Source organism: Hyposmocoma kahamanoa, unplaced genomic scaffold (genome assembly GCF_003589595.1).
Source record: "Hyposmocoma kahamanoa isolate Upper Pololo Valley unplaced genomic scaffold, ASM358959v1 169, whole genome shotgun sequence".
Classification (NCBI taxonomy): Eukaryota; Metazoa; Arthropoda; class Insecta; order Lepidoptera; family Cosmopterigidae; genus Hyposmocoma; species Hyposmocoma kahamanoa.
In genome coordinates, this window is record NW_020653611.1 from 1898185 (window position 1) to 1914247 (window position 16063).

Below are 16063 nucleotides of genomic sequence, written 5' to 3' on the forward strand. Positions count from 1 at the left end.
ATTTTGAGAATCTCGTAGTATGACCGGGTTACAAATATAGGAGTAATAAATGTACGTACGTAGTACTCAAAAAATAATGAAGAAAAAAGTGGGGCTTATGAACTCCATTAAGTGCTGGAAGAACAATAAGTAGGTACAAATTACTCCAAATTTTGATATAAATAGTTCGGCTACATTAACACTTCCCTCTATAGAGCGGCAGCCTCCAAAGTCAGGATTGCCATGATATTATCCAACCTGCGATAGGAGAGGAACCCTAAGAAGTACAGTTATATGTTAACACTATGTTATAACTTGCTTACATTTAGACCTGGGTGGAATCTGGTAGTGTTCTGTGTGGCTAACATATGCCCCGCCTGAACAAAGTGACCGTCCTGCACTTTCCAACCTCTGTGCTTCGGCTTCACCTTGCAGTTCGTGTTCTTTGTACTACCTCCAGTCTTCTTACTTGCATTACGAACAAATTCTATAAAATAAGTCGGCAGGAATTACGATAACATTGAATGAAACATAACCTCAAAATTATAACCAGTAAACACGCACACAACAAACAATTAACTATTTATCATACCTTTGAATATTGTTGGAACTCTGGTTGGAAATATAAAAGCATTAAAGGACATTTTACTTGTTTTGTTTACAAATAAAATACGAAATTCTTACAATTCTCCTTTCATTTTTTTTGTAGATTTTTATCGGCTTTGGCATAAAGCAATAGAGCCTTTTCTTCGTTTTCCATAGACAAAAAACTTTGGCTATAGAACAGATGTAAGCATAGTTTCATCATCATCATCCACAGCCCGACTCCACTCACTTCTGGGTGTAGGACTCCCGTAGTTTGTGCCATCCACCACGATCCTGTGCTAATCTCATCCATCTACTACCCGCAAGTTTGACCATGTCGTCCACCCATCTCGCTACAGGACGTCTCACGTTTCCATATCCATTTCTTGGCCACCATTCGGTTATCGGCTTACTCCACCTGTGTTCACGCATTGTTTATGTATTTTATTTTTTTCCATCATTTAAGACATAAACAATGCTTTCATTTACATTCTATTCTACCCAATGTATCTTGTTTAAACATAAAAGATCATTTTACAAAATCTATTTCGCATCGCCCAAGGAAAAATGGCATAACTACTTTTATTAGATTACTTTTTAGGGCGAGCAAAAACTATTTAAATTGAAAATATATCAGTTCTATGTACCCTACGTCGAAGAGCAACTGCATTTAATTGTACCTTTCCAAATTATTTTAGAATAAAGTGTTACGTCTTTTTTCTACGGAAAAAAGATACACTTATGGATTACATAACTCAATTAATTTCTTCATTGCTAAAGGTTTTGAATGCTTTGGAAGATTGCTTATCTCGTTTATTATTGAAATTTCGCAGCCCTCATGGAAGAATTATTATATATTAAGTGGAGTTACGTCAAACATGTATACTGTTCCATCAGATACAAAAAAATATAACCCTCATTCTCTCCAATTCTTGTAAATTTATCTACTATATTAATCCATAGAATTTTGTTTTTATAAACCAAGCCTGAGTTTAATTAAAGGCCTTATTGCTTAGACCGTATACAAGAGAACGTATAACCTTCTCCTTTTTTGTGTCTTAGTTTTTTGCTTATTAATCAGACAATCTATCAATCTATTGTCGATAGAGTTACAAGAATTGGAGAGGATGTGGGCATGGACCTTAGAGGATGGAAAAAAATAAAAGAAGCATGGACCTATGATGTGGGTTATCTATGAATGAATATAATAATGAATGGAGGAATAAACATTGTTTTTTTTTTTAATTTATTAAGGCTTTGGCAAAGCCTAAACAATTATGTTTCTGTAAATATGGCCGCCACAAAGAGGATAGACAATTTGAGGCGGCGTGTTTGGATTGACTCGTGATTCCTTAAAACGGGCCGATACGGGTATTTTAGTTGGAGATTCGTATAATTTCGCGTTTTAATCTTCGATTAAGGCACAACAGCACTATCCTATTCCACTTTAAACTAGATTTCACAAAATAATTGAAAGTCAAAATAAAAACGACACTTTTCCCTCCAAAAGGTCCAGAGCGAATCATAAACATTGTTCACGTAATTTCACTTACGATTTTATACAGGATTTAAAAACACCCCTAAAGAAAACTAGAAATACGTATTTTTCCTTCCTTTTTTTTAGTAGTATGTATGTATACCAAGGTCAACTTTGTTGGAACACACATACTACATACCTGGAAATGTCATACTCAATACACAAGTGAATTACGTACTTAAAAATACACAAAGATATTTTTTCATTGAACATGAACAACCGAATTGAAGTAGGTAATTTGAGATTTCCTTTTTCTAGTTAATTTCTACACATCGTATTTTATTGTGTGTTAATGTATTTTTTTAAATCCTAAAAGCTTGTACGATGAGATATTCTACAAAATACTGCACCTATATTATAATTAGGTATTATATTTAGCGTAACCTGCGTTAGAAGGAAAGAAAATAAATGTAGGTAGTATGAAGGTAATATGAAACGCTAGACGCGTGTAGGCTCATCAATTTACCTAGTTTATACGCCATCTAGTTTGTCACGTTGTCTAGTATGTTATGTCAAGTTGATTATCTAGTTTGTACATGATAATGCTAAATATACCTACAATTTCGTTACAACAATTAGCTTCCATCCCGATCCGCGGGAATATAAATTGTGTCTTAATAGTTACTGAATCCATTTTAAATATCATATATTCTCTCACACCAACTTTGCCACCGTTATAGTTGAAAGGACCATTACACTTGTGACAAAAACTCAAAACCGAGAAAATAATGTCTAAAGCTTAGAATAATAACGCATAGAATGATAGTTTCATATCAAACGAACTGTCACAAGTGAGGCAAAAATCAAATTCATGTAGGCTAGTTTTAGTAGTAGGTTAATTTTCGGTTTTAGTGAATATTTATAAAAAAATACAAGTTGAAACGCGTTACTTCCTTGTGGAATGTGATGTTAGTATCTATTTTATGTTTGTCTGACGTATTTTTACACTCCTTTACCGCACATTTCGTCATTTTTAGCTAAAATTCTTGATCTGTTCGCGGTGCAAGTTGACCTTGAGCACTGAAGGCCCGCCCGCTCGTGTAGGCCCATTGGGCGCGCTTCAATTTGCCTCACTTAGCGTGTGCGGACTAGGTTTCTATGCGTTATTATTCTAAGGTCTAAAGAATTTAAATTAAAAAATGTCTGCTGTTTCCAAAACATAGACACTTTATATATAATACACGGAATACGGAATTAAAATATTTTATTATTATGCATCATTGTTTTAATATTGTTACCCTTTTTTAACTTAGTAATAAATGTTCGTAAAATACTCAATACTATATGTAGGTAAGATGGCCGCATGTGACCCTTATGCCTTTTCATCTTAGCGTTATTACAATTTTGTTAACGATAGTGTAATAATAAGATCAAAGGGCAATAAATATTTGTCTTCAATGTCGTAGCTTGATATTTTCAAGATTTTTATTTCTTAAATGAAAAGTAACACTTCCAGTTTATTTTAAATTTATGTGAGTATTGCGTAACCGCCATTTGAGAAATTAACATTTTACAATAGCTACATACATGTAGAGCTTTGACTGAAGAAGATTTAAAAAATGTGACTTGTAATTAAAATTTGAAAGTGGTAATTAAAACGATGTGCCGTATACGTATTATATGCAATTACGGCCTTTTACCAATTTCTTTTGTAAAGAAGTCCGTTTAACTTATTTTCACCATAAAAATGTGGGTACTTACGTCCTTTTCTGTTACGATAGCTTCATACCTAATCCACGTAGGATAAAAATAAAAATAGTGGCAGATAAGAGTTATTTTTGGCTGATTACGGCAGTATACGTAATTCATTTTTAGAAAAAGTGTAACATGAGCCCTTTTAATTAACGGTGACAGAATTATTATTTAATGAATATTAGATACCCTTTATAAATAGTTTCTTTAAACAGCTGACTTCATATACTTACAAGCGCCGTTTAAGAGCAATCGTGAATTCTGTGCACAGCACTTATAAAATGTTCTTATTAATTTTGCTTTTTATTTTGGCTGCAGTTATATTACTTTCTTGGTTAAAATTAATTAAGGATGCGAAAAGCCTTTCAGTTCCTGGGCCATTCCCTCTTCCTGTTATAGGAAATGGACATTTGTTTCTCGGGGATTCTTCAGGTAAGTTATTTAAAATTACGTAGATAATAATTATTATTTTTTTATATTATCGCAATTGTCATTTCCACAGTAAATTTGTACAAGCGTTATTATTCAAAGAGTACAAGTATTTATTTGTTTGTTTCTAAAATTTCATTAACATTTCTATTATAAAATCATGAGCATTGCAAGCTCGACATTTTGGATTTTGGATCCTTCATACCTACTGCAAGCGCATGTTTGTTATAAAAGTCATATTTCCAAAATCGACTTTTTGTTTTATAAACTTATAGATTTAAAACGTTAGACTAAAACTTTCGAGTGGTACCAGTGTGTAGTTTGAAAGCTGCATAAAATTTTATCCGTATAAAGTGAAAAAAATAATAAATGGTCATGAACGTAATTATTTTATTTAAGAACTTAATCATAGTAAGTAGGTACCTACCAGTTTTTAACATTCCATTGAATTGAGATTCATTTGGATCCTTCCGTTTTGTAGGACTATGTTTAAGATAAGAAAATTGTACCCTTTTTAAATTCTAAAATAAAAATAAAAATGTATTTACGAACTACATATGCCATTTTTAGTAATAGTTTCAGGGTAATTAATTCACTTCATCCGGATTTCAAAAATATTCGAGAAGTATTTTTTCCTCGTTACTAGGCACTTTTGTCACTCGAGAGTTCTACTCTAGCATTTTAAATCATTAGCTCTATAAGATTTTGGAATAAAAAGCTGATGTCCGAAAAATGGCCTCTTAAATCTTAAGGCTAAAGTACATTATAGCTCCGCGGCGTCATACCGCGGCACCAGCGGCAGCGGCGCGACTGCAGCGGTGAAGCCCATACGGCGTGATCAACGAAAATAGTACATTTAAATTGACATTGATTGTTTCGAGTGACGCGGCCGCCACGGTGCGTGTATGAAAGTGTGTAAACAATTTTGTTGCAAGGGTTGTAGTCACAACTGCGGTGGCTCGGCGCGCGGCTTGATGGCGCCGTGTATAATGAACCTAAGTTGAGATTGAGATGTCATGTGCTTGTCTCCCTTTACAAGCTTTGTCATTCTTTTTTTTTCAGTTATGGTAAAAAATATTCAATATTTATCACAAAAGTATGGCGGTATTTCGCGTTTTTACATTCTCTCGCAGCGATACTTCCTTATAAGCGACGTAAAATTTATTGAAGTAAGTAAATGTTCTTATAAACAATACTTAGAAGTATTTTTCTTATCCTTAGGTATGACTTTACCTTTACGAGGGCGGTTTGATAAGTCCGTGAATTTCAGAAAAAACAGAACCTTTTTTCACCAGCGACTTCTTCAACCCATTAAAAAAATTTCTTTTTTTCTCACACTATAAAATAAGCTTCTGTTTGAGCTGTTACTTCGTCATTTGATGCATATCGGCTTAAAATAATAACGCATAGAAACCTAGTCCGCACACGCTAAGTGAGGCAACTTGGAGCGCGCCAAAAGGGCCTAAACGAGCGGGCGGGCCTTCAGTGCTCAAGGACTACTTGCACCGCGAACAGATCAAGAATTTTAGCTAAAAATGACTAAATGTGCGGTAAATGAGTGTAAAAATACGTCAGACAAACATAAAATAGATACTAACATCACATTCCACACACAAGGAAGAAACGCGTTTCAACTTGTATTTTTATATAAATATTCACTAAAACCGAAAATTAACCTACTACTAAAACTAGCCTACATGAATTTGATTTTTGGCTCACTTGTGACAGTTCGTTTGATATGAAACTATCATTCTATGCGTTATTATTCTAAGCATATCGGTAAAAAAGTCTCATAGGGCCAAGTGGCAATAGTTGTTATCATAGCTCAGCAAGTTTTGATGTTCTGATTGCAGACGAGAAACGGATACTCGAAATTCCGTCTCCATCCTTAACAAATATCGACCTCACCTAATTTTTATTTCCATTTTATTTTCGTGCTAATTCTTAAAACGATACTTCAATTGTTTATCCAAGAGTTCTAGACTAAGAAATAAAAATAAATTCTGAAAAAAGATTTTATTTAACCTTAAAGTAACGTATTTAACAAATCGCCCTCGTACAAGATTCACACAAACACACACCCACAGGCACGCGCACACGCGCACGCGCACGTGCACGCTAACGCACACGCACACGCACACACACACGAGATAAACGTACTACATTAATTTAATTGTATCTATTTATATTACATTATTTTAATTAACTATATTTAAACGTTAAATACAGCACTTAGTTCATAATGCCTGTCAAGGTTGTAAGCTGTCACGGATGATGACTGACACCCATAATACACATTTTTTCTAGTATGGGCAGTCAGTGATCATTTACCTTTGAATTAATTCTACAGCCTAATATTTTGCACCTTGTTTAATTTTGGTTATCATGTAATAACATAAAAATTATTGAAAGGGTCACATTTTCGGAGGTTATCTGAAAACGACCCAGGTCCATTCAAATTTGAAGAAAATGTTCCACCCCTAAGCGTGGCAAATTAGGGGATGAATCCAATTTATTGGATTTCACCCACTTTCCGTTCGGTAACTGATTCCAGTGAAACTAGAGACGTAAATACACAAACTTTTGAGGTTCGTTTTCTATTGCGCTTTCAATAAAATTATATGTAAATTACATTCTCTGTGAGGTGATTAGTGATTACTTAGGCGCTCCGCAGATGTAGCAACTTTAGTTGACACAACTGGCAACTTTTTACAAATTTCCACGAACGGTTGCCGGTTGTAGCAACTAAAAGGTCTAGTTGCCGGTTGCCGCAATTTTAAATAAACTTTCGAAATCCACTGCCAAGACTGACGCTGCGGGGGACGAGGAGGGAGTGAAGTTGCTTCTCGAGTTGCGATTGCCGGTCGCGGAAACTGGCAACTGGAGACATCCGGTACAAATGTGCAAGTCTCTAGGTGCGACAATTGAGAATTTATTTAATCACGGATTTCGGCAGTCGAAAACTATAGTCGATAGCCAAAACTCTCAAATGAAGTTGCTACGTCTGCGCGGTTTCTTGAAATTATATGAAAAACGTCGTAAACAGCTAGTTGCGGATTACTAGTTACCGAAACTCGATGATCAAAGTTGCTCCATCTGCGCAGCATTTTAATTTCATAAGCGATCTAAAAATAACTAATCGTTTTCCAGGCTATAATGTCAAGTACGGAATTTCTTTCTAAGGGAAAATCCTATGATTTTCTGCACCCATGGCTTGGTCAAGGTCTCTTAACATCAACAGGTACATACCAATTACATTAATTACACGATTAAGAAGGACATCAACACTTGCATAATTGTATGTATATGAATGATGCAGTAATGTCAGCATTACTGTGTCCCGGTTTTGAAGGGCACATGGGACTTGTTAACTTATGTGTTAGGGTGACGGGCACAGTGGCAGTGCTCCTCAGGTCTTTGAGATTTAAAGCTCTGAGTGACACTGCAACTGGTATGGACAGGCGTGTAGCCTTGTTCGTCCGGTCACTTGATATTATAAAAAAATATATACAAATAATATTCAAGTTATAAAAATTGCCACAGAAATTAGGCAGAGACCACTATTCTTGAAAACGATCCAAAAAAGACTGGGAAACATAAAAAAATATTTTCTTGCTAAGTCAAACCGACCTTACATTTGGATGGTCAAAGATATTTTTATTTTGTATTTTTTGTATTTATATTTTATTAATATGTAGAGATAAATCGCGTTTTTTAGGTCGCCGTTGGAAGAATCATCGCAAATTCTTGACTCCCGCTTTTCATTTCAACATACTTCAGAATTTTCTGCCCGTTTTCGTAAAAAGTGGAAAAATCTTAACAGAAAAACTTCGCTCATACGCCGCTCAGGGAGAACCAGTTGACTTATTCCCCATAATTGCTTTAACTGCTCTTGATAATGTAACAGGTTTGTTATTAGTTTTTATTAATAGCATTTGGTCAAAATTTGATATTGGCTTTGTAACTATTTTTTTAAATTCATTCATTCCCATTCGAAGCCCAAGTAGGCATAGTCATTTCTTAACCTGCTCATGGACAATACAAACACAAAAATATATTTCTTTGTGCCATAGTGCTTATATTGGTAGGTACAATAAGGTTCAGTTTAAATCATTAAATAATTTCAATATGTTGTTGCTACTTCTCTATTTTGAAGAAGTAGTTGGCGGCCACTACACAGAAAGCATTTGGAAATTGTACTGTAAAACCCGTAGTTGTTTTTTTTTTAGACTCGTATAGATTAACGGGGTACTCCGTACTTATTATATTGTGATATTTAATTTTACTATAAACACCGTTATTGTCAATGAACGGGTTAATTAAGAGGTTAAGAAGGAGGAGAATATTCGAATCTCCGGTAGCGCCAGTACAGTCAAAACCCCACCAAGTTTGACACTTTGGACCGTTCTGAAGCCGTTCTAAAGCGAGCTGTAACCGTAACCGTTGCACGTTATGTTACCAAAAGTCATAGTGTGTACGTGGTTCGCGAACTTGCCGCGAGCAGAACACGTGTGGTTCACAGTCGCCGTCGCGTCTTATTAAAGACTGTTTCAAGCGTACACACTAGTACCTCGTTACTGTATCTATCACGTTACAGTTACAGATCGCTGATGAGTACCCGGCTTAATCATTGACCTCATGGAGTTAAATTTAGATCTTAAGTGAAAAGATTAACGTTCTCTGATTTTTCAAGTTATACTCGGAGTTTGAATTCGACATCAAAAATGGAAACAAACAACTCGCTGTCTGTTTCATCTCATAGATCCACACAGATCACAAACATTTTTCTCAAACTCGTTTATTAACATGTTCTTCTCTTCATATTATGAGAAAATTCACCCACAATCCACAAAACAATTGAAAGAACTATTAACAACCATTTTTTATGTCATGATAACTATCCTCAACGATCAAAAGCTACTTTATACTTTTTTAAATATATTGTGGTCAACCCTGTTTTATTTAAGAAATCGATTTTTTATTTCTATTTAGATTTTGCTGAGGAGATTAATTTGTGTAGAATTTAATAAAAAACAAAAAATCTTAGTTCGGAGTGAAGGCTGTGGTAGAAGTGAAAAGATAGTTGTTTGTAAGTTTTTAGCCGCCATAAAATTTTTCTAACAATAGATGTGTTATCGCAATCATAACACTTAATAATTGTTTTTGTTTTCATATATAAATAAAAATCGGCTTTGTTTGACATGTGCATACAAAATATGATAACAAGTATAAAAAAAACATATAAGTTCTTCAAAAATCCAAAAAAATCTACCTGTTTGTAATGTTACAATGCTCTGTTAGGTACAATGTTATCATGGCATCAAAAACTATACAAATGGTTGTGTGTCGAAACGATGTCATTAGGATAATAAATAAAATTTAACATAAAAAAACAATGCAAAATGTTTAAAAAAGCTTTGATAATATTTTGGTTCCATACAATGTAAGCACAATTAAAAACATGCATTTTTTGTAACCTTTTCGCATTTGAAAGTTTTTTTTGTAATGGCATCGAATTCCGTCGCAGAATGCAAACAAAACATTTGCAAATGTTGAAGAAATACACCGTGATGCCAGAGATGGTTCTTGAAAGATATGTGAAGTATCATCCAAATCATATCAGGCCAAATGGCATGGTCAATAGGTGTAATAAGTTGATGATAATCATGTTAGTGAATTACAGAATCCATAATGGGAGTATCTGTCGGCGCCCAAAATGACAGTGAATCGCAGTACGTGAAGGCCATTAAAGAGTGAGAACTTAATACTTATTTATAAATCAATTAAAACCCATTTATTTAAAGACGTCGTTAAATAATGATAATTAATTAACATAAGTTAATGATCGAGCAAGAATAATAATAATAAATATCGAAGGAATTTTTCATTGTGTTTGTTCCATCTCTGTGTCAATAATAATAACAAACTAGTGGAGTATTTTTATTGCAATCAATACAGCGACATATCTGTCTGACTTCTAGTAGGTACACACATCAAAAAAAGTTTGCGATCACTTCGAAAAACTGAAATATTTTTTGTTACTGTAGATTATATTATGATTTTTTCTTCTTTTTAGATTCTTTATTTAAAAATAAATTAGAACATAAAACAATGACCCCGTTCAATTGTTTTTTCATATAAAAAGGCTTTCAGTCCTAGCTTACGCACATTCAGAAATCTGATTTAGTCAATTATAAGCGATTCAAGATATTTTTCGCGGAAAGTTGTGATTGAAAAAATGCCAAGAGGATTATCAGAGGTTTTACGAGCTAGAATAGTAACTTTGAGGGAAGAAGGATACACCACGAGAGTAATAGCACGCAGATTTGCTATATCCCAATCCTGTGTCGTGGCTACGTTGCAGAGGTATCACGGAATGGGGAATTTAGCTGACCGACCCCGCAGCGGTCGCCCAACTGTTTTGACAGCTGCCCAAAAGCGCTATATTAGATTGCTGGCAGCCCGTGATCCAACAATCAACGCCACTAAAATAAAAGCAGAAGTCAGGGCCGCCTCTGGGCTTGAAGTTAGCACGCAGACCGTTCGCAATTGCTTGCACCAGGCTGGATTACGAGCACGGAGGTCTTGGCGAGCTCCGCTCAATTCCCGGCAACGTCAACAACGAAGATTGCAGTGGGCTAGACTTCGGCAAAATGAAGAAGGTGAGGACGAAAACATTTGGCAAAACTGTCTCTTCGTTGACGAATCCCGAATCAGCACTCATCCAGATAACCGACGTGTCCGTGTCTGGAGAAGACCAGGCGACCGTGAAAGACAAAGAACTGCCACTGGAACAGTTCAGCAAGGCGGAAAATCGGCTTCCTTTTGGGGTGGCATTATGATTGGAGCTAGAACGCCTTTGATCCCGTATCGGGGCTTCATGACAGCAGACATGTACAAAGCAGTTGCTATTGATGATATCGTCAGACCATTCCGAGTAAACCATGGGCACCAATTTGTACTGGTCGATGATAATGCGCCCGCACATCGAGCTCAACGAGTCAATGCTGCTCTTCAAGAATACGATATCACACGATTAGACTGGCCTGCCGGCTCGCCCGACTTAAACCCAATAGAGCACGTATGGGATGCTCTTAAACGAGCAGTATGGAACCGTGAGCCACGTCCCCAGACAGTTCCAGAGCTCAGGGAAGCCGCTATTGAAGAATGGGATAGGTTACCCCAGGAAATGCTGGATAACTTGATCCTCAGCATGCCCAGGAGGATCTTCGCATGTATTCGAGCCAGGGGAGGAGTTATTTTATATTGAATTCACACCTTTTAATAATAAATTGTTGTTTAAGTTTAATTAAACAGTCTTTTTCTTTCTATGAAATTTCTATCACTATTACATTATGATTAATGGCTCAATTTTTTAAAATAAATAATAAAAAATAGTTTTATATTTTAATTTCAAACAGGGTATTCCTATTTAAAGAAAGCATACAACATAGATTTTTTCTTGATAAAGTTAAATTTAAAGAATTATAGGAGCTTATGCTATTGATCGCAAACTTTTTTTGATGTGTGTACCTAGCTGTAAAGATACCTGGTTAAGTGCAGAAATATTATGTCCTCATAAGTGGCACTACAGCAAAAAAGCCATTTAAACCCAATACAATTTTTTTTTCTTTTTTCAGCTTAACTAACGTACTGGCTTATAGAATGAGAAACGCTTTCGCATCGTCCGATCCAATTTTTAATTTAATGTCCATGAAAAGAGTTCAAGATAGAGCACTAAAGGTTTTACATGACCAGTCTATCAAAGTGATTGAGGCTAGACGGCGACAATTAGATAATATGGAAAATTCTAGTCCTATTTCCGAATATGGTAATCCTAATTTAGTTATATGCTACTATCGTACTGTAAGAAAGGTAACTCCAAACAAAACGTAGCAACGCCGCTGTAGGCGTGCACGCCGCGCGCTGTGTACGAACGCACACATTCACATAATCTCACGGTGCACTCGCGTTGCATAGCGTGAGATGTCGCTAGGAGGACTGTATTTTTGCTGTATGTATTTTACGCGAATACTCGCGTAAGCGATTTTGATGATTATTTTTTTGTTAGGTAGTTAATATCTCAATATTGGTCCCATTTAAATTTGAAAAAAATATTCCACTTCTAAGGATGGCAAACTAGGGGGATGATTCCGGTTTCGCGCACTTTCCGGTACCCAATTTCAATGAAACTTGGCAAATAGATGTAAATCCATGAACTTTTTTTTTAGTAGGGACTCTGTACTGATTATCTGTATAAAAATATCAGTACTTAGTACTGCATTTACAGTACCTGCACGCAGTGATGGCCGTTTTGAGAAATTACAATAGTGAGGTGTAATCTCAATTCATTATCGAAAAAAATATAATCAAATGCGAGCCGCTTATGTTAGGTTTAAAACTAGTATTGCACGGGATAGCTGATTAAAAAGTTATGACGTCAATTCGAAACTGCTTTGTTTTACATTGAGCTTTGATGCGAGTTTGCCGGAGGTACAAGTTGAGCTGGCCAGCGATCCCATATGACGTTTCATTTTTTTTAAATTTCGAATTTCGAAAAACAAGTGCCGAGTTGTGTCGTAATATTAAATAACTTCTTCAAGGAAGTTAGGAATTAATACGAAAATTGATTAGCAGACAAACGTCAAAACGGCCATCATAGCGTGCCGGTACTATAGCAAAGTTATTTCAATATAGCACGAGAATTCGTACGGTATTACTATAGTAGTTTATGTGACTGTTACATAATGAAAACACTCGTGTTTTAATGCCTAATTATGTACAGTTACATACACTGCTTTGTCTACACACATATTATAAGCTCTCTATGATGTGTTCAGGAACCGCATGTTTCGACTGGCGAAATGGCGGCAAATACAATTATTTTTATTTTTTTTATTAAGGCTTTGGCAAAGCCATCAGCCTAAACATGAAGTTTAAATATGTTTCTGTAAATATGGCCGCCACAAAGAGGATAGGCAATTTGAGGCAGCGTGTTTGGATTGACTCGGGATTCCTTAAAACGGGCCGATACGGGTATTTTAGTTCGAGATTCGTATAATTTCACGTTTTAATCTTCGATTAAGGCACAATAGCACCATCCTATTCCATTTTAAACTAGATTTCACAAAATAATTGAAAGTCAAAATAAAAACGACACTTTTCCCTCCAAAAGGTCCAGAGCGAATCCCGGCAAATACAAACGTTTCCCACGCGTGTCACACAACCATAGTTTTTATTTTTACTTCAGAGACAAACTAAAATGGCCCCAACTATCATATCGGTCGATATCAAGTAACGTGTGAAATTGTAAAAATTGTTTACTATTGACGTTTCATTCCGAATAAAACTTCATCTCGACTGATATTAGAATTGAGGTCCAAAGAAATTGTTTTGTTTTTCAGAGATGTTCGAAATTTGAATATAATAATAACATCGAATTCGATGTTATTAATGAAGCAATAATAACATTTTCACAGATAAGAAATTTGTTCTAACAAAACAGTTTATCTTTATGCTGGTCGTAATTTGCGGTTTTTGAACACATTATAGAGAGTTTATGATTGTGTGTAGATAAAAATAATAATATTAGAACTTTGCGCTCCATGAGCCGTGCAGGGATTGATACGCCAACCAGGCGGAATTTTCCTTTTTTTCCTTAGTCTAATCATACTATGAAGAGTATTCAGTGCATAACAAGGCACTCAAATTGCTTAAAATATAGCTAAGACGTAAGACATCCACTACTGAACAAAGATAACATTACATATTAATTAAATTCACTTATCGTTCATTGTCATTAAGTTACGGTTCAATAATTAAAGATAACCTACGATACTGTTCTGTTTTAGGAATAAAAAACAAACACGCGTTCCTAGATCTACTGTTACTAGCCGAGATAGATGGAGAAAAAATCGATAATGTGAGTGTACGAGAAGAAGTTGACACATTTATGTTTGAGGTAACATAATTTATTACTCTTTTTAAGTTACAAAATATTGCAATACGTTTCTCCCATGAGGCATCCTCTGTCTATCCATCTATCCATGTCTCCTTCTGTGAAGCGGTGATGGAGGAGAAGGAGGGCGTCGAGCGTGACCGGAAGAGGAAGGATTCCGCTCGGCGGCGACGTACGGTGAGGGTCAGTGATGCTCTAGACGTGAGGAGTACGTGAGGAGGGGAGGGGGAGGACGTAGCTCTTCCTTTAGCTGGTAGAAGTCCTCCGTTGCCCCCGCGGCAGAAAGTTATCCTAAGAGGATTTCCACACGAAAAAAAAAAGATATACGTTTGACTTTACTTTATGAGAGCTATCACATGGCTAAGTAGGTATCTATCCATGGCAGCACAAATGACATTCTTCGCGTTGTAGCTGGTAGGGTTGACTGCCCAATGTATTACCAAAGATGCTTTTTTTATACTAAGTAATGGGATGTACAAGTCGTGCGCCTGCTGGTAAGCGACACACCTAACCGTTACAGTTGCACTGCCCCTGCACTCTTCACCCTGAGATATAAGTTGAGAAGTCCCATGTGCCTGTAATTTCACCAGCACCCTTACCCTTCAAATACCGGAACGCTGTCATTACTGCTTTACATTACTGCGGCAGAAATAGGCAAAGTGGCAACAGCAGTAGCAGTTCTCTGGAAAAACTGAGATATGAGTCTGTACTCAAATTTGATTGTTATTTTTGTTTATAAACAGTCTAAATTCGTTTTAATTCCATTCTCTACCCGTTGTATGCTATGTATACAGTAAAATACTGCACTTAGCACATAGCATGCTAAGTGCAGTATGGTCGATGGTCGGGAGGTCCGTATGTCATTTGAGGTTTGATAATTGTTATTTCTGTAATAGGTACGTAAATGTATTTAGTGAGTAAAGTGCCCCAAGGTGTCTTATTCATTATAATACTTAATTGAAAAGATATCCGTCTCTCGCCGACAAATTTACGGGTTTTACTTTTTCTTCGATATAGATTTAAGCAATTGTACTGTCTTGTATGTTTTCAATTGAAGAAAAGAAAGGATTTTTAATTCACTTATTTATTTAATTTGACGAAACAGTGCTGATGCGACCTTTTTAGTTACTTGTCAGAAAGATATAATATCTAATTTCTATTATTTTTTCATAACATTTGCAATGTATCTTTTGTTTAGTTGGTTAAACCTTAGGTATATTAACAAGGTTTGTCTTATTTCAAGTGCATATTTGTATAACTCTGCATTATATTGTCTAGAATGACCTGAAAATAAATGATTTCATTTGATTTATGCCACTTCAATAAAGACGATCCTAAACTAAGTATAAGGTCTACTGTTTACATATGCACCGTCTCGCGTCGACTGTGTCTGTTTTATTGCTGCTGTTCTAGGGACATGACACGACCACATCTGGCATTGTGTTCAGCCTATTTTGCATTGCTAACAACAAGGAGGTTCAAGAGAAAATTTTACAAGAACAAATATCTGTACTGGGAAATGATATGTCTAACGACCCAACCTACTCGTAAGTACTCTACAATAAGAGCGAAAACGCGTGGCTTCTTTTAACAACGATACAAACGCGCGATTGCATCACGACAATACGGATTTAGCGTTTGAATACTATAAAACCTGGCGTTGTATATCGTCGTGGATTTTTTTTAAAGGAATTTTTGACGTTAATACTTTAACCGTGTATTTGCCGTCAAAACGAGTAATTTAATAATTTTACGTTTTCAGAGATATACAACAAATGAAATATTTGGAATGTGTCATTAAAGAATCCCTGCGACTGTATCCATCCGTACCTTTTATTGAAAGGCAAATTAGTCAGGATACTGGTATGAATTGTTTTATATTT

The 16063-nt window shown here is 35.7% G+C and overlaps 1 protein-coding gene across 1 annotated transcript in view; it reads left to right on the forward strand.

The window, feature by feature from the left end:
* Positions 1-3936: 3936 nt before the first annotated feature.
* Positions 3937-16063, forward strand: part of LOC113225645 (cytochrome P450 4d2-like) — a 17253-nt gene continuing 5126 nt past the window's right edge. The window contains exons 1-10 of the mRNA XM_026458013.1: positions 3937-3948; positions 4112-4225; positions 5285-5391; positions 7373-7463; positions 7941-8129; positions 9906-9975; positions 11863-12053; positions 14074-14183; positions 15594-15727; positions 15943-16043. Coding sequence (XP_026313798.1) covers positions 5287-5391; positions 7373-7463; positions 7941-8129; positions 9906-9975; positions 11863-12053; positions 14074-14183; positions 15594-15727; positions 15943-16043 — 991 coding nt within the window. The 5' untranslated portion in view covers positions 3937-3948; positions 4112-4225; positions 5285-5286. The remainder of the gene's footprint in view (positions 3949-4111; positions 4226-5284; positions 5392-7372; positions 7464-7940; positions 8130-9905; positions 9976-11862; positions 12054-14073; positions 14184-15593; positions 15728-15942; positions 16044-16063) is intronic.